Source organism: Trichoderma atroviride, chromosome 2 (genome assembly GCF_020647795.1).
Source record: "Trichoderma atroviride chromosome 2, complete sequence".
In the NCBI taxonomy this organism is placed as follows: Eukaryota; Fungi; Ascomycota; class Sordariomycetes; order Hypocreales; family Hypocreaceae; genus Trichoderma; species Trichoderma atroviride.
In genome coordinates this window covers 472,561-497,254 of record NC_089401.1, presented here as the reverse complement: position 1 = coordinate 497,254, position 24,694 = coordinate 472,561, and the positions used below count along the sequence as shown (strand labels likewise).

General features: G+C 48.7%; 12 protein-coding genes across 12 annotated transcripts; 5 read left to right on the top strand and 7 right to left on the bottom strand.

Annotated features, from left to right (window-relative positions):
• Nucleotides 1-252: 252 nt before the first annotated feature.
• TrAtP1_002833 (uncharacterized protein) lies at nt 253-936 on the top strand (the record flags this gene model as incomplete). The annotated part of the gene is made up of 1 exon (XM_014087511.2): nt 253-936. One exon carries the CDS (start codon nt 253-255, stop codon nt 934-936), a length of 684 nt encoding a protein of 227 aa, XP_013942986.2.
• A 542-nt stretch (nt 937-1,478) lies between these two features.
• Nucleotides 1,479-2,132, bottom strand: TrAtP1_002832 (uncharacterized protein; the record flags this gene model as incomplete). Its single annotated transcript, XM_014087510.2, has 1 exon — nt 1,479-2,132. The coding sequence occupies exon 1, from the start codon at nt 1,836-1,838 to the stop codon at nt 1,479-1,481; it is 360 nt and encodes a 119-aa protein (XP_013942985.1). The 5' UTR covers nt 1,839-2,132.
• Nucleotides 2,133-5,709: 3,577 nt separating this feature from the next.
• TrAtP1_002831 (uncharacterized protein) lies at nt 5,710-7,812 on the top strand (the record flags this gene model as incomplete). The annotated part of the gene is made up of 4 exons (XM_014087509.2): nt 5,710-6,072; nt 6,126-6,936; nt 7,012-7,149; nt 7,208-7,812. 4 exons carry the CDS (start codon nt 5,710-5,712, stop codon nt 7,810-7,812), a joined length of 1,917 nt encoding a protein of 638 aa, XP_013942984.1.
• Nucleotides 7,813-8,461: 649 nt separating this feature from the next.
• On the bottom strand, nt 8,462-9,127 carry TrAtP1_002830 (uncharacterized protein; the record flags this gene model as incomplete). The annotated part of the gene is made up of 1 exon (XM_014087508.1): nt 8,462-9,127. The coding sequence occupies one exon, from the start codon at nt 9,125-9,127 to the stop codon at nt 8,462-8,464; it is 666 nt and encodes a 221-aa protein (XP_013942983.1).
• Nucleotides 9,128-11,852: 2,725 nt separating this feature from the next.
• Nucleotides 11,853-12,418, bottom strand: TrAtP1_002829 (uncharacterized protein; the record flags this gene model as incomplete). Its single annotated transcript, XM_014087506.1, has 3 exons — nt 11,853-11,936; nt 11,997-12,110; nt 12,170-12,418. 3 exons carry the CDS (start codon nt 12,416-12,418, stop codon nt 11,853-11,855), a joined length of 447 nt encoding a protein of 148 aa, XP_013942981.1.
• A 916-nt stretch (nt 12,419-13,334) lies between these two features.
• TrAtP1_002828 (uncharacterized protein) lies at nt 13,335-13,589 on the top strand (the record flags this gene model as incomplete). Its single annotated transcript, XM_014087416.2, has 1 exon — nt 13,335-13,589. One exon carries the CDS (start codon nt 13,335-13,337, stop codon nt 13,587-13,589), a length of 255 nt encoding a protein of 84 aa, XP_013942891.2.
• A 473-nt stretch (nt 13,590-14,062) lies between these two features.
• TrAtP1_002827 (uncharacterized protein) lies at nt 14,063-14,656 on the bottom strand (the record flags this gene model as incomplete). The annotated part of the gene is made up of 1 exon (XM_066111637.1): nt 14,063-14,656. One exon carries the CDS (start codon nt 14,654-14,656, stop codon nt 14,063-14,065), a length of 594 nt encoding a protein of 197 aa, XP_065967715.1.
• Nucleotides 14,657-14,891: 235 nt separating this feature from the next.
• Nucleotides 14,892-15,940, bottom strand: TrAtP1_002826 (uncharacterized protein; the record flags this gene model as incomplete). Its single annotated transcript, XM_014087382.2, has 2 exons — nt 14,892-15,133; nt 15,190-15,940. 2 exons carry the CDS (start codon nt 15,938-15,940, stop codon nt 14,892-14,894), a joined length of 993 nt encoding a protein of 330 aa, XP_013942857.2.
• A 306-nt stretch (nt 15,941-16,246) lies between these two features.
• On the top strand, nt 16,247-17,476 carry TrAtP1_002825 (uncharacterized protein). Its single transcript, XM_014087340.2, has 2 exons — nt 16,247-16,746; nt 16,835-17,476. Exons 1-2 carry the CDS (start codon nt 16,390-16,392, stop codon nt 17,282-17,284), a joined length of 807 nt encoding a protein of 268 aa, XP_013942815.1. The 5' UTR covers nt 16,247-16,389; the 3' UTR covers nt 17,285-17,476.
• On the bottom strand, nt 17,477-19,733 carry TrAtP1_002824 (uncharacterized protein). The gene has a single exon (XM_066111636.1). The coding sequence runs from the start codon at nt 19,519-19,521 to the stop codon at nt 17,995-17,997; it is 1,527 nt and encodes a 508-aa protein (XP_065967714.1). The 5' UTR covers nt 19,522-19,733; the 3' UTR covers nt 17,477-17,994.
• Nucleotides 19,734-21,341: 1,608 nt separating this feature from the next.
• On the bottom strand, nt 21,342-21,497 carry TrAtP1_002823 (uncharacterized protein; the record flags this gene model as incomplete). The annotated part of the gene is made up of 1 exon (XM_066111635.1): nt 21,342-21,497. The coding sequence occupies one exon, from the start codon at nt 21,495-21,497 to the stop codon at nt 21,342-21,344; it is 156 nt and encodes a 51-aa protein (XP_065967713.1).
• TrAtP1_002822 (uncharacterized protein) lies at nt 21,369-24,627 on the top strand. Its single transcript, XM_014087504.2, has 2 exons — nt 21,369-22,620; nt 22,675-24,627. Exons 1-2 carry the CDS (start codon nt 21,598-21,600, stop codon nt 24,367-24,369), a joined length of 2,718 nt encoding a protein of 905 aa, XP_013942979.1. The 5' UTR covers nt 21,369-21,597; the 3' UTR covers nt 24,370-24,627.
• Nucleotides 24,628-24,694: the final 67 nt, after the last annotated feature.

The window sequence follows — 24,694 nt, the reverse complement described above, 5'->3', positions numbered from 1 at the left end:
GGAAACAGCTGTCAGAGAATGACTGACGACCGCCACCTGCCAACCCGAGGCGAAAGTGACAGACGTGTTCTTCCTTTCGATTCCGTGAACCTATCCTAAGAAACTAGCAAGATTGCTCCTTCATCGTGTTCACGAATTCGCCTGATTCTTTCCTTCATCATACCAACAGCCTCCTACGCAAGGCCACATCAACCACAGTCTCCTCCTGAAATAATCACCAAAATGACGCACAGATTCACAAGAACGCAAGCGATGGCACTTGTTGAGCCGATAATGCAGCGCATCAAACAAGAGAAATGGCAAGAGGCGTTGAATGACGAGCTCGCATCCAAGTTGACAGAAGAGACGGTTGCGGTGCTATCTCCTTCAACCAAGATTTGGCTCATTACGTGGGCGACCCAGGCAGATAAGCCGATCATTCTCCAACACCTCCAAAAAGGCTCTGGCTCTATGGACAAATTCGCGTTACCATCTGAAATACTACTAGATGATCTATTCGAACTATCGGAGTACCCAGAGTTCAATAACGAAGTGAAGCGGGACATGCAGGCAACGATTGCAGCGCTTCGCCACAAGATTCGCAACATGGAAGAAAGGCAGCTGTGGATGGATAGAATAAAGCCCATGGACAGAATGAATGTCGTTCAGAGCGCCATGCTTGCTATGAAACAAGACATGGAAGAGTATCAAACTGTTGCCAAACTCGCCGCCAGGAATAATATAGACCACATTCAGGAAACCATCAAGATTGCTTTGCAAGATCAAATGAATGGGTATCAAATCATGTCTACGGCCGGCGTCACAAGAATCATGAGCCGCATTCTGCGTACCACCGATTTTGTTGTGAAGGAAACGGAAAAAATACGGAAAAGCACCCAGAAAGGCGCTACAAAACGCACGCATGAAGAGGCTTTTAGCAACCAGGATCGCAAGTAAGGGATTGGAACCAGGCAAACCGGCACAAGATGGTAAGTAGTTCACTCGGGCGGACCGCATCGAGACATACACCGGATGGAGAATTAACTGACGTGGGAACCAGCGAAGAAACACGTCAGAGACGCACTCATTGCTTCCATTATGTTCGAACAAGGAGAGGATTCGGATAGACGGTGAACGGGGACTGGTATGAGAATGACGGTCGCGAAACTCAACCAGTCAATATCACAATAGAACCAAGATGAATACAGAAGCTCTAAAGGCAACCGGCGCCTACATATTACATTTAGAACTGGAAGAAGAGCACCGTGAATGTTTGTCCGCTTGGGATGCTTGGCATCTATATATTCTATTCATTCGTGGTTCACAAAGCAAAATTAAATGGAGAGGCGAGCACATATGAGGGACTAATATTACAATACGTATGAACAGTCGATAGCATAGAAAATTATCAACGAATATTGCCGGAAAGCAGCAGCAGCAGTAGGAATAGTTACACGCCAAAATTATTATCTGATTCCAAGGTAATTGCACAGATGGCGTCAGACGCGAGGTTGCTGTTCGGACATACTATCCTTGGCGATTTGGCCCTTTACCAGGGATAAGCATCGCCTCATCTGCTCAGCCAACTGAGACAATTCTTCCAAGTCGTCCTCATTGTTAGGGTCCAGCTCATCTGTCTCCTCTTCCCACGACTTGAGAATTACCAAGACAATAATCTCTGTTTGACGACTGATCACCGTGTCGTGATATCTCTTGTCTCTTAGCAATTCCCGAAAAAACCTTTTACCCCCCGAAACAAACTTTTCCTCCGTTTTCATGGCCCATATTTTGGCTGGGCTATTCTCAGAATCACTTCTGAGCGGGTCAGGCCTGCTGAGGGCATTGAAGATGGAATCCATTGTGTTTGTGTGTGGAATAGGCGCTGAAGAGCGGTGGTAATGACAACTCGTGTGGCTTTGATAAGGCAAAGCTTGGTAGCCGAGGTAACAACTAGGGTGGTTTTGAGAAGGTAAAGGTTGGTAGCCGAGGTAACCCGGACAACTGATTCAAGTCAGAGTTGTGTGTATATGCTGCGATGTGTGTAGTTGCAAGTGGTGATCTGATTGTAAGCTTGAGACTAGAGTATTTTGTCTCTTAGCGAAGCGAGATAGTATTGGCTGGTTGGTAAAACTGTCGTTCGAACTTGCAAGTAGTGCCAATGTTATGTAAAAGAGAGAAATAAAATGAAAATGAGAGGCGATAGGAGGCTTTTAAATAAGGAGAAGAAAATAGAGGTGGAGCCCCATCAAGTGAGCCACAAATTGCAGTAGGTTCATGATACAGCAGCCAAAGTTTGAGTGGCGTATTTAACTCGGCAGAACCGCCATAGGTATAGTCGGTATCTTTAAAACAAGTAGAAGCAGCCATTTATGAAAGTTTAGGTATGTGAGCACATTACAGGCACGAGGTTCAAACTAGTTTGCAAAGATATAAAGGCAAAAAGAATAATATGAGGAAACCCATGTCTAGATTACTTCGGTCACTCAGGTTGCTCAGAATCGGTGTCCAATTCCCCAGCCCAATTGTAATGTCTTCACTAGCCTTGTAATGTTTCAGCTTCGATATATGAATTAATCTTGTCTACTGCGCGATTTTATTTGCTGAGTAGTATTAGTAGCCTGTCATGATACTCATAAAAATTCGGATTTCCCTGCGATTAAGCTCTTATCTACAGAGTTTTAAAGTTCAGTCCGCTCGGCCACATCAGGACCACAAAGCCAGATCATCTAGATCACTTCAGAAAATAGTTTCAGAGTCAAGTTTCATGCCCGAGATTAAGTTCTTCGCAGGCGATTCAACAATGCTAGGAAAATAGTAGAGAGCTTGACAGACAATAAAGAAGCTAGAGTCATATAGAGCATCAATGATCCCGTTTTGGAAGATGGATTGAGATCCTGCTTCACAGAACAACTCCCACTTATCGAAACCAAAAGCAACGGTTCAATATACAAGGCTCTATGCCGAATAGAAAAGCACTCAAGATAGATAGAACTACTAGGTACCAATTCTGGATAAAGTTCACTTAGTTGAGTGACATCCGTTGCTGAGCCAACATGTATATTAGCTTTTCCTAAGACTTGGTATAAACTTAATCACCTTGTTAACGAATGTGCCCGTTGACCTTGATGGTTCAAGTTCTATGTAGCTTTGTATTTCATTACCAAGGTCGAGCAATATCATGCCACCAACAGTGCCTACCATCAACAAGCGCGCATAGGATGTCGTCAACCCACTCTACATCACAGCCTTGTCAGGTTCATGTCCGTCGTACATAGCCGTCCGGTCTTCAAGTCATTGCCAATAGCAGATTGCCCAATGGTGTTGATATTGGCAAAGGTGTTTCTTTTAAAACAGCATGGCAGCCTAGCAGTAGCTTAGAACAATATCGCATCTAACTGTAGTACTAAATGACAATAACCAAGCAGGATCTCAAAGAGTCTGTAATGATTTTTTTTAGTCGACTTGTTGCGGAAAGAAGCCAACAACCAAAGTAAAGTTGAAGATACTAAGTTTAATACGTAAAAGGCAAAAGGGAGCTAGAATCTGTGATGTCCGCTGAAAGCGTCCATAGTGAGGAGCCAAGCTGCTGTATCAAGGTCACCTAAGAACGAAGCCACTCGGTTTGATCGAGGCCTACAGAGTTATTCGATGCCACTTAGGCCACTAAGGCGGGCAGGCATTAATAAAAGCCAAGCTAGAAGGGACTCAGCTTTGGCTGACCACTTTGCAAATATGCTTCGCAGTTTTGCTCCATACGAGAGCACCTCATTTGCCCAAGAACATTGAGGAGGTGGCGGATACAACTTCAATGAGTTAGTGAAGAGCATGACTGCAATCAGCAGCGTAACCATACTGAATTAGCAATGTAGGAAGAAAACAGCAAATAATAAATGACGATAAGTCACTGTAATAGGTAACTTGCCTGTCCATACCCAGAAGCAAAAGCTCTTATCTATTATCCGATGCCTTTAATACAATTTCCTTGATTTACTTTTACCTCAATTTAACTATCTGACTTGACTGCAAACAAAGCACCCCATCGGTTCATTATAGCAGAGCCATCCACTGATTGCGGCCCAATCCAGGTAATCCGACGATAACCTTTGTTAGACGCATTTTTGTTTTCACACGTCATAGTCGTTGGAACAATGCATCTAATTGAAAGGCTTCCAACTTTCAACCGCAATGTTTCCGCGTGATATCAGCCTTGTTATCGTTGACCATTTGCGCCAAGACAATGCAATACCACCCACTCGTCATAAATATAGAAGTAGGTGTCACGTTACCGGATCTACAACCACTGATAAGGCTAACAGCTTTAATAGATGCTTGATATGGAAAATGAAACCGTTGTATCGGAAATAAATGGGATCGGATCAATTTATATCACCGCGACTCGTTCATCAGGTACACCTCCAAGCCTGCCAGCAATGAGGCAGACTCCATGTACGATATACGATATGTGTATATCTTTTCCTATACTGGCATCATTGTAAAAGTCCTTTCTTCTTACTAATGAGTGGATACTATCAGTGAAAAAAAAGGCCTATAAACTTCTCCCTGTAGGCATAGATGGTCTTCGACAACTGGTTGCGGCAATTACGCCACATTCCCCCCTGCTATTGCTGGATCGAGCACGGCTGTTTCGGTTCGGGAAAAGTAACCAACTCATCGGCAATCACAAACAGGGTCTTTGTCAACAGTAGTACTACCAATTAACATACAAATGGTATCATCAGACTCGATCGGAGCGCAACCCCGGGACTCCATCCCGATTCGGCAGGTCGTTCATCTCCATGATAGCCATCCGCTCCTTAGCTTCCCGATATTGCGGGCGTCTAGGCGAACTTTGGTATGAGGATTCCGGCGACGGTTTATGCGTTACACATTAAGCTTACATGTATAGTTACAATTAGACTCAAGTATTCCCCGCTCCGTGGTGATGTGAAGGCATTGTGATAGAGACGTGCCGGCCCTAGAAAGGATTCCGAACCGCCTAGGCCCGAGAAAGCAGTTGCGTACAGCCGCTTGGATGAAATGCCGCGAATTAGCGACTATAGTCTTCTTATCTTCATCTCGAAGTCGATACAGTGACTAAAGGGCAGGGTAATTTGTAGCGGGGTACGGATGAACTTTTGCTGTCCGCGTACTCATACAGATGGCATTCGCTGTTACATCGCCCAAGGCTCATATTATCAGAATTACTGCATTTGCACAAAATGCTTGATAATACAACCATTTCGTCTTGATATGTTCACGGGGTTCGATTTTTGAGAAGCTGTCAACCCTCATTGCTGCTCTCTTATTCGCTTCCGGCCTGTTACCATGGACTTTTGTCGACCTAATTGGCTTGGCATGTGGATTTCGATAGCGACAAAAGTTCTTCTCAAAGCTCTCAACATAGATAGTATTACTGGAAAGGCACCTTCCTTTTCGTCTGTACTATTGCGCGTAATGGAGTCGCCAAGACGGTTTGCACAAACGCAATCGAATCTATTCGTCCTATTGAGCGCAACATCGGGAATTGTAGTCTGAAAGGGAAGCTGGTAACAAATATCTCAAATGAGGAACACGATGTCGTTTTCGAGCTTCATGAGTATATAATGGCCGTATAGAATCTCAAATTCCAAAAACTCTTCCAGCAGGTTGCTCAACCAGGTCAATTCTTTGGTTCCTGTTGTGGTACTTCTCAAATTTGCTTCCCTCTTGGCTCCCTATCTATTGCCCATCATGAAGTCAGCCATTCTTCTTGGCCTCACTGGCCTTGCTGCCCATGTGAACGCCCATCCAACCAAGCAGCCAGAGAACGGCAACAGCCTGGCTAAGCGCGGCGTTGATATCAGCAAGTATCACTTGCCGAGTCTTTCTCAGTACACACCTTCACCGAACATTGAAGAAGAGGCTTCTCTGCAAGCTCTGGCTTACAAGCGCAACTACGTGGATACTGCTACCCGAGCTGTCAAGAAGGTCGCCCCCAAGGCTGAATTCCGCGTTGTGGATGACCACTATATCGACGTTGACGGCATTGGTCACGTTCACTTCAAGCAGACTGTGCACGGAATTGACATTGACAACGCTGACTTCAAGGTTAACGTAAGTAGAGGCAAGATAAACTCATCTTAGAGACTATATACTTACAAACGTAGATTGGCAAAGACGGCAGAGTCTTTTCTCACGGAAACAGCTTCTTCTCTGGCAAGCTGCCACAAGAGAGCCCCCTTGGGAAGCGTGACTTCTCTGACCCCACCAACGCTCTCAAGGGTGCTATTGACATCTTGGGTCTTCCGGTTCAAGCTGATGGCGCCACCGCGCAGGCTGAGGAAGGCACTGAGAAGTACACATTGAAGGGTACATCGGGAGCCGTCAGCGATCCCAAGGCTCACCTCGTCTATCTCGTCAAAGGAGATGGCACTTTGGCTCTGACTTGGCGAGTTGAGACCGATATCATGGACAACTGGCTTCTCACCTACGTTGACGCAACGACCAACGAAGAGATCCACGGTGTTGTTGATTACGTCTCGGACTTTGCCACCTTTCAGGTCTACCCCTGGGGCCTTAATGACCCCACCGAGGGAGATCGTAAAGTTCTGACTGATCCGTGGCGAACCGATGCCTCCCCCTTCACTTGGGTCGGAGATGGAACCACAAACTACACCGTAACTCGCGGAAACAATGCCATTGCGCAGGATAACCCTTCCGGCGGAGACAGTTATCTTAATAACCACCGCCCGTCCAGCTCGACTCGGGACTTCCAATATCCCTTTACTCTCACTCAGACCAACCCCACTGACTATAGGGACGCTGCCATCACACAGCTCTTTTACACTGTCAACAAGTACCACGACTTGCTATATGTCCTTGGCTTCAACGAGGTTGCAGGAAATTTCCAAACCAACAACAACGGAAAGGGCGGAAAGGGAAATGATCTCGTGATTGTAAACGCCCAGGACGGCTCTGGTACGCTTCCATGATCTGATACGCTGGACAGATGTGTCCAGGCAAAATTCAAGTTCGAGTACTAACGAATCCTAGGCACAAACAACGCCAACTTTGCCACCCCGGTCGACGGAAGCAGTGGCCGTATGAGAATGTACATCTGGACTACCGCCAACCCCAAGCGAGACGGTGACCTCGAAGCAGGCATCGTTATCCATGAATACACTCACGGATGTAAGTATCTTCCATTCTGCCTTTACATCCCTTCTCTCTGACTTAAGCCTTTCAACAGTGTCTACCCGTCTCACCGGCGGCCCTGCCAACTCCGGATGCCTTAACGGTGTCGAGGCCGGCGGCATGGGCGAAGGCTGGGGTGATTTCTATGCCACCGCCATCCGCTTAAAGGCCGGTGACACCCGCAACACGGACTACCCCATGGGAGTCTGGGCCGATAACAACGTCAAGGGCATCCGCCAGTATCCCTACTCCACCAGCCTCACCACCAACCCGCTCACCTACAAGTCCGTCAACGCCCAAAACGAAGTCCACGCCGCCGGCACCACATGGGCCACGATTCTGTACGAAGTCCTCTGGAACCTCATTGACAAGTACGGCAAGAACGACGCCGACTTCCCTACCTTTGACAGCCAGGGCGTTCCCACCGATGGCAAGTATCTTGCCCTGAAGCTCGTCCTCAACGGATTGGCTCTGCAGCCCTGCACGCCGACTTTTGTCTCTGCCCGCGATGCCATCTTGGATGCTGATCGTGCTTTGACTGGCGGCGAAAACCTCTGCGAATTGTGGACGGGATTCGCCAAACGAGGTCTTGGATCCGGCGCCAAATATGCGTCAACATCGCGAACTGAGAGCTACACTATTCCGTCTGGCGTCTGTTAAATGCCACCTGAGTGAAAGGGGATATATAAGGCCTTGAGAATAGATGCTGGAAAAGAGCGTTAGCTAGAAAAGAGTACAGGGAAACTCACATGTAGGCAGACAGTGATGTATAGGTAGCCTTACCATTGCAAATAAAGTAAAATTGAACTATGCGTATACTTGCTGTGATTTCCCAGGGCATCTAGAGTCGCTTGCTAATATAATATTAACGAAAACAGCGAAAATTGTATAAAACGCACTTTCATCGCCTCATCCAAGAAATCCCTTGCTTGGATCGCTGCGAATTTGTGATGAACTCGCTGTCGAGGCCTGCTCCATAAATCTATAATGCATTTAATGACTATTTATGCTGTATGTGTTTGTTTTATAGGAAAACTGCTCAAACAAATGAATGGGTTTCGTAAATAGGCATAGACAGACGTAACCAGTTAGCATCTCTCCAAAGTCCAATAAATCGATGAAGCTACCATATTACTTTCCAACCGACATATCGCAGAAGTCCCACTTTGCCTTCCTCCATTGCTCAACAGAATATCCTTCCTAGCTTATACTTCTTCTAATTTTTCAATCAAGATACCTTTCCGGTATCTTTTTATCTCTACATCCTTTATGACAAGGCCATCCTTTGTTTCTAACACTTCTTTCTTTTCTAGTCAGACATTACCCAAAACACTAGAAGCTCATCGACTGGTTTGTGCAATGACTCAATACCAGTGCTTGCCACCATGTTCAGCCACTCGTCAGGGGCATCCGGGCACTTTGCCTTTATCTTGGTCCATTCTTCCACTAATTGGGTAAGAAAGGCCTCAGTGGAAGGAAACGAGTCTCTGTCAGTCGGATTGAACCGCCAAATAAAGTCTTCTACTAGCTTGAAGCGTTCTATTTCGGTTTCATTGAATGTAATGCCAAGTATCTGTTCCATGAGGTCCTCTGAAGTCGTAGTACTTAGATTCAACTGTTTGAGCTTGACATGCATCTCCTGCGAGAGGGAGTTCAAAAGGAGCTCCATCGCACCTAAGTTCTTCTGCTTCCAATTTGGAAGCTTAGTTGCGTCCTTCGGTTTCACCTCTTTGCCAGTAATAACGTTCCAAAATCTGAGATCAGTTGCCCTCACGGTCAAGGCGTCAAGCCAAGCTTTCCTATTCTCACGGCCTTGAAGCTTCACCATTCGGGGCTGCTTGGGTGGCAGTTGATTGTTTATTTGGCCAATCCGGGCTGCAGTCGACATCGGAGAGACGGTGGCCGCATTTGGTATAGTGGTGACTTCTTTGTTCAATTCCTCGTTCAATCTTTCCTTGGACTTTTCAGATGCCATTGGATTTGGTCTCTTGTCAAGCTTTTCGGTGGGTTTATTTTATCTGGAGACGCGATTCAATATTAACTTGTAATCCAAATTTCCAAATTTTAGGATATCTATAGTGCAGCAACCACACAGATTTCGTACCTTTTCCAAGAAATTTGGTGAATTTGATGCTTTATGGTGTGTTCGTTATGTTTGTGTGTGTATTCCTTCAAGTACGGAAAGCGGCTCAGCAAACGGATGCGAATGTATTTTATAACTACATGCACATACCTATCTCCCTACATGTAGGAGGAAGCTCATGTGACCGCAAAGATTGTTGTCCGTGAGATGCGTTTCAACGTATTCAATATTCAATGTTCTTTCATGTGTTCAAATGCGCTATATACTCTATTTTCTGTGCGATCCAAACCCGTCGAGTTTTCTTTGCAATTTCGAACACATGGCAATATACAAAACTGGACCTGGGTGATACTTTCACACGGTGGACCTGGTGACAATGAAAACAATCGGCTGATACCAGAGGAATACAAATTTGCATCAGGGGCGAATGCCAGCAAAGCGGCACGTGGCACTCGCCCCCAAGCCTGAACTTGTTCTTTGTTCTCTAATAACAAATCAAGTCCCATTAGATAAAGTCACATGAAAGAAGACAGTGGTATGTAGCCCTACCCTTTCAAATAAAGTAAAGGTTAAAGCATGTGTCTACTCTGTGTAATCTCACATAGCATCTAAAGCAATTTGCTACTATTCATGAAACTAGTGCATCTGATAATTTGTATTGCTTATGTGTTTATTCTATGAAAACTGGTTAAATAAATGAAGAAATTTCGTAAAAAAAGGATAAATAAACTTATCTACTTAACATCTCTCCGAAATCCAACTAATCGAAGCTAAAACAAATTACATTCCAACCGGTCTATGGCAATATTCCCATTATATTGTTCACCATTCCTTCATGATATCGTTCCTAGTTGATCCTTTCTTTCTCCTTGTTTGAACAAATTATCGTTTATAGGTCCTTTATCTCTGTATCTTTCATTTGAATGTTGTCCTTCTCCTTCTCCTATAGCAGAACAGTGAAGGCTATGGCTATTACTTGCTGACTGACTTATGGTAAGCTAGAGTCGCCGCGATGAGCATCTCGTCAGAGGCATTGGGATATTTCGCCTTGACCCGGGTTCGACGTTGCACTGTCTGTCTTGCGAATCTCTTCTTGAGGCTTTGGAAACACTATTTTTTTCGTCATTTGTAGGAGCATGTTGGAATTCATAGTCCTTGGGTCAAACCCTTCGTTTACCAGTTTGATACGTATTTCTAGCGAGATAAGGCTTATAATGAGCCCCTTCGCATTTTTGTCCTTCTGACACCATTCGTCGGCTAAACTCCTTCTAGTACCTACTCTTTCTCTGTAATGTTGACCATTTTCGATCACATTCCGCAATTCGAACATTTCTGCATATATGGCCAGGGCTTGATACCAAGCTTCCCAATCATCCTGACCTTGAAGTTTCTCCATCTTCAAGCCTTGGAGTAGCAATACAGTGCTTTCTAGCCCAGTAGAAGCTTCAGTCGACATTGAAGAGAATGGAGCCGTAATTGCTGCAATCGTAGATTTTTCGTTAAATGTTCCACACGCCGTTGAAATCGATTTCGTGTCAAGTTGATCCGTGGTACTGATGCACAGATGTCTCGTAATCTGCTCTAATGACTGATGAATCTGAAGAATTGTCGTCTCTGTGCAAGTATGTTTGTTCAGTGGGAAGCTGCTCGAGCAAACGGGTGCATATATGCTTCATACTTATAGAAGAAGGTCTAAGCGACCGCATCAATTGTTGTCCGCAAGATGAGTTTCAATTTTCATGTATTCTTTCATGTTCAAAATGCGCTACGCCGTTGAAATTCCAGTCTGTTTACAATAATGATCACATGGCCACGCACAAAACTAGACAGATGGTATATACTTTGACGCGGTAGACCTGGTGATGGGGACAAACAATCGGTCTAGACCAAAGCATTGCACAGCTGCATCAGGGGCGAATACCATCAAAGCAATACACAGCACTAGCATCCAATCCTGAACATGCTCTTTCTCATTTTACTAAAGACAAAGAACTCATTAGAACCTCCCACATCAACCATTCAACCCACGATACAAACCGAGCCCGCAGCCTCCATCGCGCTCGAAGCTTCCCTCTTTTACGTGCAACCGCTTCATTGGAAGACTGCATACGCACAAAGAATCCTTATGCTAACTCTACGTCGCCACCAAAAAGAAGGACTCTAATTACGAGATGCAAGCAAAACAGTCAGCAGAAATACTCGCGAAAGAGCTCCAAAAGACTCGTCTCGATTCGCACCGTAGATGATCCATCCAATCGTCAGTCATGTTTTGGGAGCAACAACGTCAATATAAACAATTTGCCGGCACCCTTCTCCACTATTAGTAAATCCGTCTAGACATTGGAAATACACGTGAGAGAGACTCTTATCTTTCTGGTGTTCATACGTTTTGGGTACAATATTACACAATTCATACCGATATGCAAGTATGGTATAGTCAAATTGCGAGGCGCGGTATGCAGTTGCATTCAACCCATCTCAAACAATTGTGATGAAAATGTGCGCAATGTCTGAATATATACTTATCAAAAACACAACCGAACGACAGCTCTCCTCTAAAACAATCCTCTCATCGTATACGACAAATGCAATCCAAATTCTGCGCTTCTTCTACAGCTTAGCCCAAGGGAAGGTGTAGACTCGCGTTGTATTTCCAGAATATTTGTCGAATGCCTACGATTGTTCGAGTTGGAAACCGCTGCTATTTTCGAGGGCATTAGAAACGCGATTCTGAAATTTTGAGAGAACACAGACAACTTACATGTATCTGTTCCCAAGAGTTTTGATTTCTGCGCATGGTAACCACAGAGCGGATCTCATCTTGACTCCATTGCCTCCTTGGGGCTTTGGCGTTGCTCAATTTTGTTTTCTTAGCCTGTGTGAAGTCAGCATCCGTCCTGGTGTAATGCTGATATCAACACCCATGATACTTACAACATGGCTGGCCGTCGTATTCTTTTTATCGTCTTCGCTATGAGAGCCACCGACACACTTAGCACTCTGGCCATCTTGCTCCAAGGTTGAGCTGTCCGGGTTATCGCCAGACTCGGAGCTCTCCACCTCATCTAATTTTCGCTTCCGTCTCGCAGTAGGTAGCGGTTTTCTTCCAGCGGCGATAGCCTTCAATTCCCAAGCCATCATAAACCTCTCAGGCGTAGTGTCGGAGGACGCCGCCTTCTGCATGTTGTCACGTCTGCTAGAATCCATGCGCCGTCGTATCGGACATTGGGAAGAAAAAAACAGGATGATAATTGCCTATGACAGCGGTGGAGGATGCAAAGAAGCAAATGAATTATTGTGTGACAAAAGGAAAAGAGAAAATGAATGTCCCTGGCAGAGTTGTGAGGCGTTTCCGCTGTTGATACTAGTGAACAGGTTGTGATTCACTTTTGAATGACTTGAACGTCTGTGCTTGGCATCGTGAACAAATTGTGGCGCGGCGTTTGCAAACGAAACGTGAATGCGTTGGATATGAACAGTTCACTCTGGACTGAGAACAGCTGATAGCATCAAAGGAAAGTTGGGATGGAAATCATGTGGGAGCTGGTAAAGGGGTGAACAAACATTTCTACAGACAAAGGGTGGACTACAGCAAGGCGTGGAGAGGTACCCATCTAGCTTTTGGCCACGGCATGACACTGTTTTTCATAGAGACGGAAGTACGCTGTGCTTTAAAATAGAAGAAGCTTAAAGCATAATAAATAACTATCGTGAGAGCGGCGATATTTACGTACCTATATGCTGCTAGAGTATATATACCTACAAGACCCTGCATGCCCAAGCCATGCCCCTGCATCTGCTTTCACGCCTCTACAACCTCTTGAAACCAGTTCCATCAACTCATTTCAACTCTCCATCCATGGGTGCAACCGTAATTTTTACTCCGGGCTACCCGAAAGCAGAATCCGACGGCCAAGGAAGCGTATTCCTCTCCGGATCAACAAACCCTACGGGCGAAGCCGATTAGAGAAGAATTCTTACAGCAGCATTAATCAACCTCCCCATTGTGATATACTATCCCGATCGCATTAATTGGGATTCTACCAGGGAAGAAGACTTTTCGAGCCGCCGGGCCGAGCAAGTCAAATGAGAGTTCCAGATGCTGCACAAGGCAGATATCGTGGTTACCTTCTTTCCCCGAGGCACTCTGTCGCTAATAAGCCTTTTACAGTTTGGTTTGACTGCTCAAACTGGGCAGGCTATTGTGTATGCTCAGGATGGATACCCCAAGGGGGGTTACTTGAATGCGGTTCGTGGGATATATGCGACCAAGATTGTGACTTCTGAAGAAGATCTAAAGAATGCTGTGATAGAGAAGATGGAGAAGCTTCTTGCTGAGCGAAATGCCTCTTAGAGCCGTCAGTAGCAAATAATACCTATTCTGGCGGAGAAGCTGTGTGTTTATTTACTTTTGAATCAAGCTTTAAGGCGTATACTTGTCTACAATAAAACACGTTTGGCATCTATCTTGGGTCACTGTTGCTGCCATGGCATTTCTCATCTCATGACATGTACACCGAGTATCTTTACTAACAATGTCTGTAAAATACTTCAGTTATATACTACTTTCAGTCCAAGCTGGATATTTATCTTCACAATGGCGCCTGTTATGCCGGCTGGAAAAGAAACATCTGGTTTTTGAGGGCGAATTAGCGCCGCCAACAGCCGCTTGTTCTCGGACGTCAAAGTACCTGACACGGACCATGAGACGAGGGTATAAAATTGTTCAATATATACGATCGCCAGCTAAAAGAGCCTTACAAGATCTAGCAAAATTACCGCATTATGCAACATTCTAACATGTAAAAAGACCCAAAACACATCCCATCACTTCGCTTCTGATGTCCCAGAAACAGGCTCTATACTGGCCTTTCCACCCGCCGCCGCCGCCGCTACCACCGCTGACTTCTTCTTCTTCAGTTTCTGAATAAAAGCCAGCACCTTATCCTTCATCGCCGTGCGGGGCACCTCATTCGCGCCGACCATGCGCCTGACAATGATGTTGTATATGCCCCCAAACGCAAGCGCAACAGTAGTCGACGTGAAGATGATGACATTGTACGGCATGCTAAAATCAGGAGTAGGCAGATAGAGCAGCAGACTCGTGGTGCGGATGTTCATGGCTTTGGGCTCCAGGGTGGTGATGACCGCAGCGGCGACATCGAAGCCACGGTTAGCATCGGGGGGGTACTCTGTGTATCGGAGAATAGATCGTTCAAAGTCGTAGGTGAGGAAGACGGTGCAGCGAGGAGGAATGCTGAGGAGGAGTTCAAGCTGCGTGCCACGAGCGCGATCCAGGGCAGGGCGGTAGTAAATCTCCTTGATTAGATCAGCGGAGGAATTCGTGTTGGGCGATGAGGCTGAGATGCGAGCAGAAAGAGTATGTAGGTAGACGCGCATAAACCAGGGGAGGGACTCCATGTAGACAAATTCAACCGAGTCATCGCCTGGGTTGGTGAGAATGGCCTGTACACCGCCGTGCTCCTGTCCGTGGCCAGTAAAACTTCGCTCAGCGTAGAGCACAGGCGTTTCCGGCTTGACAATGCCCAGGGGACCTCCTTCAGTAGGAAACTCAGACTTTGTCAATACAAGGGTAAATTCACTGTCTTGGTCGATGTGATAGCATCGCAGAGAATCGTTGTTGGGATATCTTATCTCATGGGCGCCTTGTGAAGCGAACAAGTCCCGAGTTGACGGAAGGTGAACACAGACGGGGGGGGACTTCAGCGTCGGTTAGGGGACATGTTCCCTTCATCGTTCGTCCAAAGATCTGAGATAATGTCCAGTCTTGGCCACGGAGATGGTCAATCGGGTAACAAGCATCGTCTGGTTTATGGTACGGCTTCGTGGTATCGCAGATCAAGTCGTGGCCGGGAGGTGGTCGTGGAATGGGGTTATCTAGACAATTGAACGTTAGACAAACTTGGTTCATAGAAATGGGGGAAAATACATACCGTGAGGTCGCTTGGATCGATCAACGTCCAATACCATGTCAACCGTCTGTTCCAATTGGAGCACGCACTCGCCCTCAGACGGGCAGATGGGCCGCACATCGATGGCCATGCTCTGGAACGACGCATCAAAGAGCTTATGTCCATCCAACAGGCTCGCAATTCCAGCCTTGCCCTTGCACGGCAGCATCTTCAAAAACGGCGTCAAGTTCTCCGTGCAAACCACTTCATGCGGCAACACACCATGCAGCAGTCTCGTATTCGCCAGCGTCGTGTTGGGATGGTCTCCCTCGGGCTGGAACGACACCACAGGCCGGATCGTCCTCGTCCCGTCAATGAAGTTGAGACTGGCGCAGAACAGGCCAGAAAGCGCATTGGTCAGGGTCAGCCACTTCTCGTCGGCCTCCTCGTCCGTCTCGGCATCCAGCCACGCCCACAATTCCACCCCGGTGCCGCCCTCTCTTGTGCCGTCCCACGGTCGAGTTCCCCAGCTCTCTGCATCCCATCTGCCCAGCGTGAACCGCAAGTGAAGCTCTCGTGTGCCTGCATATTGGAGGATCTGGCCTAGTGATCTCGGGAAGAGACGGAAGTTCTGCGCCTCAAAGTCTGCGATGGAGGTGTTGGCTCGGAAGTTGAAGCTCGCGAGGAGCGCCGATAGAGGCAGCGGCCGTAGATTCAGCTGCTCATGGTACTCGGTCGCGGATACCAGCGCGCTGGGGATGAGCAGCGGGAGAAACGATAACAGAGAGCGCATTGTGTAGTAAGAGCACAGACAATGCAAAGAAAAAGGAGAGGATACTCGAGTCGCTGGCGCGATTCGGGCGAGATTCACATCTCTCAAACAAAGTCTTGATATTGCCAGATTAGAGTAGCGGGTACGTACCAGGAGTCGAGCTCTAAGCCACACGCCGCCCGCCATCATGTCGCTGAATGCATGCGCCACAGCAGCTTTAGCGGTTCGCAGGCCATCCCCGCGCAAACGATAGCCGCGCCAGGGGCAGCTTAGGCTTAAAAACGTCTCCACCCGCCGCATCTGCAAACCACCAGCCACAGACGATCCGTCATCTCGAAGTCGGAAAAATACACTTCTACCGTCTGCATTGATACCAAAACTCCAACCCATCAACCCAATTCGCTCCAACACCTTCTCGAGCCACCTCGCCGTCGCAAATCCCCTCTCCCCCCAGCCAGCGCACCGCCATCATGGCCGCCGAACAACGCAAGCTGCTCGAGCAGCTCATGGGCGCGTCCGCCTCGTCGCGCGCCCAGCAGCTCTCGCTCAACGACCCCAAAGTCTGCCGGTCCTACATCGCCGGCACGTGTCCGCATGACCTCTTCACCAACACCAAGCAGGACCTCGGGCAATGCCCCAAGGTGCATGCCGAGGCCCTCAAGACCGAGTACGAGGGGCTGTCGGAGCGGGAGAAGCACAAGTACGGCTTCGAGTACGACTACATGCGCGACCTGCAAAAGTACATCGACGAGTGCAATCGCAGGATAGATGCGGCGCAGAGACGCCTGGAGAAGACGCCTGACGAGATTCGGCAGACTAATGCTCTGGTGAGTACCTTTGTCTCTGGCCTCAATTGGCATATAGAAGTTTTTGAAAGGCGCACTTCAGCTAACCACTTCTTTTTACTCTGCACAGCTCAAAACCATATCCGACCTCACATCCTCCATCAACAGCGGCCTCCTCGAAGTCGAAATCCTCGGCTCCCTCGGCGAAGTCTCCCGCGCCCAAGACGAGCTCTTCCGCGTCCGCCAGGCCGCCCAGCAAAAAGCCGAGCGCGAGAAGGAGCTCAAGGCCCTCTCAGACACCTCTGGCCCCTCAGGCCACCAGAAGCTGCAGGTCTGCGACGTCTGCGGCGCCTATCTCAGCAGACTGGACAATGACCGCCGGCTGGCAGACCACTTTTACGGAAAGATGCACCTGGGGTATGCGCAGATGCGTAAGACGTACGATGCGTTCCCCAAGGAGATGAAGGGCCGGTCACGGCCGGCCATGGACGATGATGGGCCCGGCGGTCCTAGGGGGCCTAGAGGGCCTGGAGGATACAGAAGCGGGAGAGGAGGAAGAGGGTATCGCGGAGGGTGGTGAAATGTCTTGTTACGGGATGACGATACTTAATTTGCATTGTAGCTCGGCGTCTGGGAAGGTTTTTGAAACTGTCATAATCAACTACAAACGGACGATAATCAGGGTACCTCTTAGTGTTTAGTGTTTTATCATTGGTAGGACGAGAGAAAATCGTAAATAGAATTCGGAAAACAAAGTCATATACCCCTCTGAGCAATCGGCCAAATGCGCTTCAATTTTCGCTCTATCTACCAATGTATTACGCTGAGAGCAGTTAAGAATAGGACTAATGATATCCCGAAAGGTGGTATCAGTGCCTCAGTAATATATATGATTTTTTTCTCTTCTTCTTTTGACCCCTTCCTTTCCTGGAATCGTATAATCGTATACCGAATTCGACCAAAAGCAAAAAAAATAAAAACTCGCAATGGCCGCCGGTAAATTCCAAGAGAGGGATGACGATTAGTAGCAAAATCCAAAGATCCTGCTTAATCCCATACTGGCCATCCCTTCTTCTTATTCTCCTTCTTCCTCTGCCTCTCCTCCCGCTTCCTCTGCCTTCGTTTTCTTTTTCTTCTTCATTTTCTTCTTTCTTTTCTTCTTTCTTTTCTTCGTCTGCTCCTTTAAATTCCGGCTCGTCACGCTGCTTGAATACCAATCTCCTTTGCTATGGTTTAGACTGTTTCATAGCATCAAGAGCTTCCATCTCGTCATCCCACGCACCGCCAGGCTCAATAGGCGGTAGAGGCGGGGGGAGCAGGGGCCATCGCCAACTTCGCCGCCTGTGCCATGGTGGGTTTTGGCTCTGCACTGCTGTTCTGTTCTGTGTCCGTTTTTGTGTTGCCACTGTTGTCGCTGTTCTTTCCAACAGGAAGGGCAGGAAAATCGTCAACAACAGGGGCTGCTTTGTTAAATTTGTCCACAGCGGGGACTTCTGGTTCCGCTGGACGAAAGTCGTTGACTGGTCCATCATAACCGCCTCGGCCACGACCCCTGCCTCGGCCATTGCCGCCTCTCCCACGGCCTCCCCGTCCACGGCCACGGTAGCGGTCATCCAGGAAGCGGTCGACATCCGGAGCTTCTTCGCCCCAAGCATCCTCGCCCCGAACTTCCTCGCCCTGAGCAAATCGGCTTCCACCTAGGCCTCGACTCTTAGTTCCCCTGATGCCACCATTGGCGCCGCGGAATCCTCTTCTAGCCTCCTCCTCAGCCAAGGCCTCTTTCCCTTCGTCCCAGCTGCCATCCTTAATGTTCATAGCCTTGAGTTTCCTCTCTCGATTCTTAGCCCGCTCGTCTTCCAATTTGCGTCTGTCTTCTTCACCGCGTTTCCTCCTCTCTGCCTCCTCAGCTCTTCTCTTGCGCGCCTCTTCCATTCCTCGCGCGTATGCCTCAGCGTGTTGCTTCTCGTCTTGTTCTGCCATCTCAAACTTGCGCGCCTTCTCTGCTGACAGCAGCTTCATCTTCTCCATCTTGGCAGCCAGCTCATTGTCGGTAAGTTTTTGGCGCGGGTTAGAGCCAGACTTGGCACGTACGTCGGCGCTGACGGCAGTGTTTTGCGGCGGCGATATTCGCTGCGGTCTCTCCTTGGAGGAAGTGCTTGCATTGGGAGGAGGCGACTGTGACTGGGCCTGAGTGGAAGCCTCAGCTACAGCTTCGGCCGGAGCTTCGGGTGAGGGAGCCTGTTCGGGAGCTGGTGCAGGACCATTTGCAGGACCTTTCTGGGGAGGTTTCTGAGGGCCTCTCTGGGGACTTTTCTTGGGACCTTTCTTGGGACCTTGCTGAGGATCTTGCTGGGGATCTTGCTGAGGACTCTCTTGCGGCGCTGGCTTTGGCGCTTGCTTTGGCGCTTGCTTTGGCGCTTGCTTCGGCGTCTGCTTCGGCCTTTGCTTCGGTGCTTGTGTAGGAGCTTCGACTGGCGCAGGAGACGGCTTTGAAGAGGGTGCTTCGGCGAACCTAGAAGATGAAAGACCCTTGTTGGCCTTTTTGCCTCTGCCCGCAGCGGGCGCGGGAGCTGGCGACGGCTTGGAGGATGGAGGAGTTTGACTCTGCTGGGATGGTGCAGCAGCGGGAGTTGGAGCCTGGACAGGAGCTGGATCTGGTGTAGGAGCCGGCTCTGGAGCTGGTTCGGCAGCTGGCGCGGGCTGCGTGTAAGGCGCGATGTACGGCTCTTCGGTGATCAAGACGGCCTCAGAGTCGACGGGCTCGAAGTCGTCGTAGAACAGATCGTCGTCCGTCCGGCCTCCAAACTGGTCGTCCATGGCGCTGAAGAATTAGGGATAAGTGTATTGTATTTCCAAAAGAAAGAAAAAAAGAGTATTAGCAAGAGTATTGAAGCAAATAATGAAAGCAAGGTGACGATGTAAAAGCCGCGCAGTGCCAGAAGGCAAAGAAACCACGATTTCAAAACAAGACGCCCAGCCTCAAAGTATGCGACAGAAAGGCTGCAAAAGAGAAAGCGCTGCCCCGCCACAGAGTGTGGGGTGTGGGGCTCAGCTCTAGGCGCATCTGCAGCTCAAAGTTTGCGTTACTTTTTAAGCGCAAGGAACCGTGTGGCGTTTGTGGCGGAGGCAGGCGACAGGGGATGAGAACAGACAGACAGGCAGGCACTCTTGAATCGGTATACTGTTTCAGCATCATCGTTGATGGATAGTTTGCCTTGGATGCAGCAATCTGAACCCATATATAGATAGGCTCGTCGTATCTTAAGCCTGTTTTTATAAATAGGAGGTGGAGCATTGGCCTTGAGATATACGCGTACGGCTTCGCTTCTGTATTCTTAATCTCACTAACCCAACAGGTATTAATTGCATCTTGTATAAGCCAATGAAGAGCAATCTACACTCGGCAGAGTAACTTCATTTTGTATTATTTTCCCCTTTGCATAGCCATTTAGTCTTCGGATACCGTTGCAGAATACAGCCTTCATCTCATAGTCAGATTACAGTGCCTAGGATCTTCGGTCTATAATAGGGTAGGTATGCGTCCCTGCGCTATGGTCTTCTAAAGGTATGAAAGTCTCATATTCGTCATGAAACAACATATATAGTAGAGTGTGATCAGCTCATATGACTGATGCTGTTCAACTAAGCTGCATGTCTTACTTGCAAGTTCACAGGTGCCTAATTTGCTTGTACCTAAAGTAATGGATACGATAAAGGCCTGCCTACCTTGCTGAGTATCCGCCTGTTGGGTTGCTGGAATGGAGATTCTTTGTTCATCGGCCGTGCTGATTCACTTCGTGTGATCAATCCATACCTCAGCGGCCACATCATCGAATCGGATACATACGGCGCCGCAAACTTGGGTGTCATCGAGATTTGAAACTGGATGAGCCGAGATGGATGGTTTGCCTAGGGGCCCCGGCTTGGGTGTCACCACTTCCAGTTGGTGACACGACTTACATGTACCTGGCTTTAGTGTCGCAAGCATGTTTCTCGGGTCTTGGGAGTGGTGGATATGAATAATGGTATATTATGCTCATGTACCTCTAATATCTACCTGCAGTGACGTCTTTCTATAAAATTCAGAGTGCATTTGTTTTCAGCCATAAGACACTGCAATGTATTCCAACACGGCAGCCATCACCACGAGTACGACCTACTCCAACAAGAAGGTGACGGCAATACAGCTCACTGCAACTGCGGCATGCACAAAATGCGTTCAAATGGCTGCGAGAGAAAAGTGGGCGAAAATGATGCGCAGAAGTAATGGTGAGTTCAAGCTGCTTGTCGTCCATCTTTGCATATTCCCATCGTATACCATACATGGCACATTACACCAGATTGCGAGACAGCATCGACCAAGGTCTATGGAAGCGAGAAAGCGAGCATGTGTGGCCTGAGTTGAAGGTTGATGCATTCTACAAGTTGTTCCCAATCCGCAACAAAGAGATGGCAAGCCAGCACAGGAGTCGCAGCAAGGTAGCAGTGAGAATCCGGTGCCTACAGCTACTGCTTTGGTAGCCCAGAGGCCCTGCTCAGCTGAGGCGATCGCTGTGAGCCCTGTAAGACAGCTAGCTCTGACGCCGAAACCGCACTAAGCACGTCATTACTGCCAATCACGTCAGCGGTGACTCGACTCAGTCCTCCAGACATAGACTTTTCTGTGAGACGGCAAATGCCATTGTGCGATCCTCGCGCGTCCTCCCCGAATCTCGCACAGCGCGCGCACGAGGCTGAATCTCCTTGCTCGCAATATCTCGCTTCTGCTTCTTTCGCTTGCTGTGCAGCTGCATTCCGCCGTGTTATGGTCTGGTGCAACGACTCGCGTGCCCCGCCAGCCCTGCACATTCCAAGCTTCACATCAGGAGCAATCTCTGACCAGCTCTAGCCACGATGCCTTCGCTCACGGTCGACCCGGCTGCGGCCGTTCTGCCGACTCTCGAAGTGCCCGACTGCCAACAATCCCAGCCCGAACTGCTTCACAGCCTCAAGCACAGCAGCAGCGTCCTCGCCCTCGCAGTCAGTCCGCAGCACGACTCCATCTATGCCGGCACGCAAGATGGCGAGATTGTCGTCTGGTCTCTCTCGACCTTCCACCAGGTCCAGCAGGTCCAGGCGCACAAGAGGAGCGTCATGTCGCTCTCACTCTCTCCCGACGGCTCGTACCTCTTCTCGAGTGCCTGCGATCCCATCATCAACGTGTGGTGCCCTCGAACGCTTCGACGCCTGTACGAAATCTACGGCAACCACGATGTCGGCGACATCTTTTCCACCGCGTACAGCCCGCAGTACGATACGCTATACATTGGCGCGCAGAATATGACGATCCAATGGGTCAGCCTGAGCGACCCAAGCACAAAAGTGACGCCCGAATCGCAGCGACATCCCGATCGACGAAGCCATCGGTTTTTCGACTCCAAAGCGATTGGCGGAACGAGCACTCCACGACGTAGCGAGGACAAGTGGAGTTTGATCCCCCGAGCCAACAATGTCTTGGAAATCGACAGTGGTGCAATTCGCAAGTTTGCCCACTACGGCTACATATACTGCATGCTGATTGCAAAGGGACCTACCGTGGAAGTTGGTCCAGAGGACGATGTGCTGATTTCAGGAGGCGGTGATGGCACAATCAAGCTTTGGAGTCTTGGAGCACAAGGTAGAACTGATCCGGATGACCCCGAGCGGGCCGGCATCAAGGAAATCATGTCCCTTGGTGCAGATGACGCGGAGTCTGTGCTGTCACTGGCATTAGATGGATCCTTTCTGTACGCCGGAAAGCTTGATGGCATTGTCGAGCTCTGGGACTTGGACACAGCCCAGAGGCTGAGAGTCATCAAGGCGCAGAATCAAGACATCATGTCGCTTCAGATGGGCTGGGGCTATCTCTGGACTACTTCTGCTGACGGATGGGCTAATGTGAGCACTCGCTTTCCTTGCTCTTAATTCAGCATCTACTGACAAGTTTTACAGAAATTTAGTACGGCGCATTATGGAAAATACCAGCACGTCTCAAGAACTGTCGCCCAAAAATATCAATGCCTCAGCCAGTGGAAAGCGCATAATGGCAAAGAAAAGAGCAAAATCCTATCATCCGCCTGCGCAACTTACAAAAACGAACAATATTACATCACGGGGGCTAATGACAACGACATCTGCGTATGGAATATCAAGGATGAGGCAGACCCGAAATCGGAGAACATGAGCCAGACTGAGGACGATGTCATCCTCTCTGCCCTGAGTGAATTCGTTTCTTACAAAACCGTGTCATCCAGACCCGAATTTGCGGAAGACTGCCGCAAGGGGGCCACCTATCTCGGCGCTCTGTTCAAGCGCATGGGCGGATATGTTGAGATGCTGAGTACAGGCGAATCGCACAACCCTGTGGTGTTGGCAAAATTCTCTGGGAAGAAGGAATCAGTTGATAGGCGAAAACGGATTCTGTTCTACGGGCACTACGACGTGGTATCGGCTGACAATGAGAAGAGCAACTGGACCACCGACCCGTTCACTGTTCACGGAACCAATGGTTTCCTCTATGGACGAGGTATCAGCGATAACAAGGGGCCCATACTGGCTGCACTGTTCGCTGTCACAGACTTGATGCAGGCGCAAAAGCTGGAGAACGATGTCATTTTCTTGATTGAAGGAGAAGAGGAATTTGGATCCAGAGGGTTTGAACAAGTGATTAAGAGAAACAAGGAGCACATTGGTCCAGTAGACTACATCCTGCTGGCCAACAGTTACTGGCTGGATGATGAAGTTCCGTGTCTGACTTACGGGCTGCGAGGCGTCCTCCACGCCACTGTGTGTGTCGACTCGGCGCGTCCTGATGCACATTCTGGCGTTGACGGTTCCTACATGCATGACGAGCCTCTTTCAGATCTCACGGCAGTCTTGTCAAGACTAAAGGGGCGCGGCAATCGAGTCCTCATCCCAGGCTTCTACGACGGCATCCCACCAGTAACGCCAGAAGAAGAGGCTCGCTACGATGATATCGCCTCTATCCTAGTGCGCCGCAGTGCCGAAGCCATCTCTGAAGGAGAGATCAAGAAGTCGCTTCTGGCCACATGGCGAGAGCCAAACCTGACGATTCATCGATACAACGTGTCGGGACCAGAGGGTAGCTTGGTGAGCAGCCATGCCAACTCACACATCAGCATGCGATTGGTACCAGGGCAGGAAGTGGACGCGATGGCGACGGCCCTGACAAGCTTCCTGCAACGCGAATTTGACAGTCTCGACTCTGAGAACAGAATCAGCATCCGTATTGACAACATGTCTGAACCGTGGCTGGGCGATCCGACCAACGACATCTTCCGCATTCTCTGCGACGCCATTGTGGAGGCTTGGCCCGACTGCTTCGAGCCCCGACAGGACGCCGCCAATTTTAAGCGACCAAATCCAGGTGAATTGAGCACAAACGGCAAGGCCCTTGCGCTGGAGTCGCCCGAGCTGCCGACGAGCAAGCCTAAGAAGCCGCTCTACATCCGCGAAGGCGGCTCTATCCCAGCCATTCGCTTTTTGGAGAAGGAGTTTGGAGCGCCGGCTGCCCACTTGCCTTGCGGGCGGGCCAGCGACTCTGCGCATCTGGCTAATGAGAGGATGAGCCTCATCAACCTGGTCAAGGCGAGGGAGATTTTTGGCAAGGTATTTGCACGGCTGTGAGGCATGGAATGGTGTTGGCGAGTAGCAGCTTCACTACCACTCTTTCTCTTTTTCTCGTTGAGAATGGAACGAGACATGTATAACTTTTGAAGCAGGCTACTGTTTTCAAGAGACGGAATTGTTGGGTTTTCAAGGCGTTCAATATCATTAGCTTCTTTGTTATTTATCATCCATTAGACCATTTGTTATTAGTGCATCCATAGCCATCTATTTTTTCCCCATTAGATACCCTGCCACCAAAAGAATAGAGCGTTCTGGATAGAAACTGCATCTGCCAAAATACGTGTTGCTAAGAATAGGAGAATCTCAGCCCAGATTGAGTTGG

Coding starts and splice junctions, on each gene's coding strand:
- TrAtP1_002825 (XM_014087340.2), top strand. CDS start 16,390: ATGGCCGCCGAACAACGCAAGCTGCTCGAGCAGCTCATGGGCGCGTCC. Junction 16,747..16,834: donor TTCGGCAGACTAATGCTCTG/GTGAGTACCTTT, acceptor TACTCTGCACAG/CTCAAAACCATATCCGACCT.
- TrAtP1_002824 (XM_066111636.1), bottom strand. CDS start 19,521: ATGGACGACCAGTTTGGAGGCCGGACGGACGACGATCTGTTCTACGAC.
- TrAtP1_002822 (XM_014087504.2), top strand. CDS start 21,598: ATGCCTTCGCTCACGGTCGACCCGGCTGCGGCCGTTCTGCCGACTCTC. Junction 22,621..22,674: donor CTGCTGACGGATGGGCTAAT/GTGAGCACTCGC, acceptor CAAGTTTTACAG/AAATTTAGTACGGCGCATTA.